This window comes from Austrofundulus limnaeus, unplaced genomic scaffold (assembly GCF_001266775.1).
Source record: "Austrofundulus limnaeus strain Quisiro unplaced genomic scaffold, Austrofundulus_limnaeus-1.0 Scaffold258, whole genome shotgun sequence".
NCBI lineage: Eukaryota > Metazoa > Chordata > Actinopteri > Cyprinodontiformes > Rivulidae > Austrofundulus > Austrofundulus limnaeus.
Genome location: NW_013952660.1, coordinates 385,970 through 388,346, shown reverse-complemented (window position 1 = coordinate 388,346; position 2,377 = coordinate 385,970). Strand labels below are relative to the sequence as shown.

Genomic DNA, 2,377 nt, shown 5'->3' with positions numbered 1-2,377 from the left:
GAATCTTACCATGTAAAATTTTCTTACTCCACTGGCAGAAATTTTTGACTTTGCAGACTAACAAGACAAATAATCTTACACATTCTGAAAACAAGATTATTATTCTTACACAATCAGTTCTTGTTTAGTAAATCAGTCTTAAAACAAGATCAAAAAGACTTTTTGGCTGATATAAGATTTTGAAACGGTAAGATGGACAGTTTTTTTGTGCTCACAGATAGAAAGATACTTTAGCAGAGTGAGCTGTTTAATAAGATTTGATTCTTCAAGTATATTAAATCTGTAAAGTGTAATCTCTTAAACATGAAATGTATTTCATTACTTTTGTAAAGATCAGAGTACTCTGATTAAAACAAAGTGTTGTTAAACAGTCTGAGAAACCTGTGATGGACTCATGTCCTCTGTGTTCTTCTGATCTCTCTCTTAGGACTGCCCGTTCATCGTGTGTATGACATACGCCTTCCACACCCCCGACAAGCTGTGCTTCATCCTGGACCTCATGAACGGTGGGCCAATCCTCCCAGCCTCCTCGGCTTCATCTTTAGACAGATTGATTGGATTACTCAGCCTGTCGCCGGCCGCTCGGGTCGCTCCTCCTCTCCAGAGATCCAGAGAGTTGATGAGATTTTTGACCTCACTGATTAAGCTTTGTGCCGCAGTGACCTGCCTCGTTTAGACCTCCCAACATCCTCTGAGTTCTACCTCACCGCCGGCATTTCCTCCTACAGGATCTGCCGCCGAGACTGAGTCACTCTTAAAGTTGACAGAGCTGAGCCCGTGCTGTAGTTCCTGCTCATGGTTTCAGAGTGTGAGCCTGAGCTGTGCTATAAATACAAAACAGTCAATATTCATTAGGCTGGAGACTAGTGAAGGAAGGAGAGCACGACAGAGGAGGCCTCCTATTGGTTCTTATCTTCTCCTTATCGAACTTTAAGTCATTAGTTCTGAAACTTTTCATGCCGTGCCCCCAGACCCCCTCATACCTACGACAGGGTATAAGGGCCACTTTTTTAAAAATTAGGCAAAAATTGTTTTCATAGTTTCCCTAACTTAACAGTCAAAATGTCAAAATTAAAGTTGAAACTTGGAAAAAAAGATGTTTCTCAAGACTGAACCCAACTGAGTTTCTTCCATTTCTTTTAACTGCAAAATAACACACAGTATTTTATTAGAAGCAGTTTGAGGTCTTTATTGTAGTAGTAAAAATCAACATTTGATATAAAAAAAAAGTTGTAATCACACCTACACTTATAGAACCCCTGCTGTATATGTTAAGTGTGTGGGTTTGTGTGTGTTTTCAGGAGGAGACCTGCACTACCACCTCTCTCAGCATGGAGTGTTCAGTGAAAAGGAGATGCGTTTCTACGCTGCTGAAATCATCCTGGGTCTGGAGCACATGCACAACCGCTTTGTTGTCTACAGAGACCTCAAGGTAGGTCCATGACCAGATTTTCAAACCTTTGGCTAAACTCACAAATGCTGCTGCTTCAGCCTTCTGTATTACACTACCATCATTAAAGTTGTGTTAGATCTGACTGTATGTGTACATCTAAAAAACCACTGTTTCATCACAGTCTTTGTTAGTAAATATATGACTAATTAGCTGTAATTTCATTCTTGTCTTATCTTATCTTATCTTATCTTATCTTATCTTATCTTATCTTATCTTATCTTGTCTTGTCTTGTCTTGTCTTGTCTTGTCTTGTCTTGTCTTGTCTTGTCTTGTCTTGCCTTGCCTTGCCTTGCCTAGTCTTGTCTTGTCTTGTCTTGTCTTGTCTTGTCTTGTCTTGTCTTGTCTTGTCTTATCTTATCTTATCTTATCTTATCTTATCTTATCGGATGACGAATAGACCTCATCAAAAACAGAAGTTGTTATAACTCATTCAATTTTAGTTTTAAGTTTTTCATGGTGGTAGCAGAGAGTCACCTGTAAGCTAGGCTCAGGCAGTATGACCGAGTTGTGGCATACCTCGCTATTGAAATATGTTGAGGATGTTTAAAGGGATCCATGATTAGTTGTAACATTAGACTTTATTTAATAAACGTATATTTTAACTGTAAAATAAAGACTGTAAAAATACTGTAGGATGTTCAGTTTTTATCATTTTTGAACTAAAAGTTTAAAAATATATAACACGGACGGAGCCGTTTTATTTACACACAAAGCATTCTGGGTAAATGATGATAGGGATAGGTCATCGGTGCGAGGCTGCTAGCGAGCTATATCCACTCTGAAGGTTAGTCTTGGACAATATCTGATGATCGACTCTTTTAAATGAAACCAGAGAGCGTTGACAGAGAGGAGAAGGTAGAAATGACTCAGCCTGTAACTGAAAATATGGATGGAGGATAACAGAGCAGCTGCTTCATGGAAGAA

General features: G+C 38.9%; 1 protein-coding gene across 1 annotated transcript in view; it reads left to right on the top strand.

The window, feature by feature from the left end:
* The window catches only part of grk3 (G protein-coupled receptor kinase 3), a gene marked incomplete in the record, with an annotated part of 126,858 nt that overhangs the window by 73,542 nt on the left and 50,939 nt on the right, over positions 1–2,377 (top strand). The window contains 2 exon segments of the mRNA XM_014020574.1: positions 428–506; positions 1,302–1,432. Coding sequence (XP_013876028.1) covers positions 428–506; positions 1,302–1,432 — 210 coding nt within the window.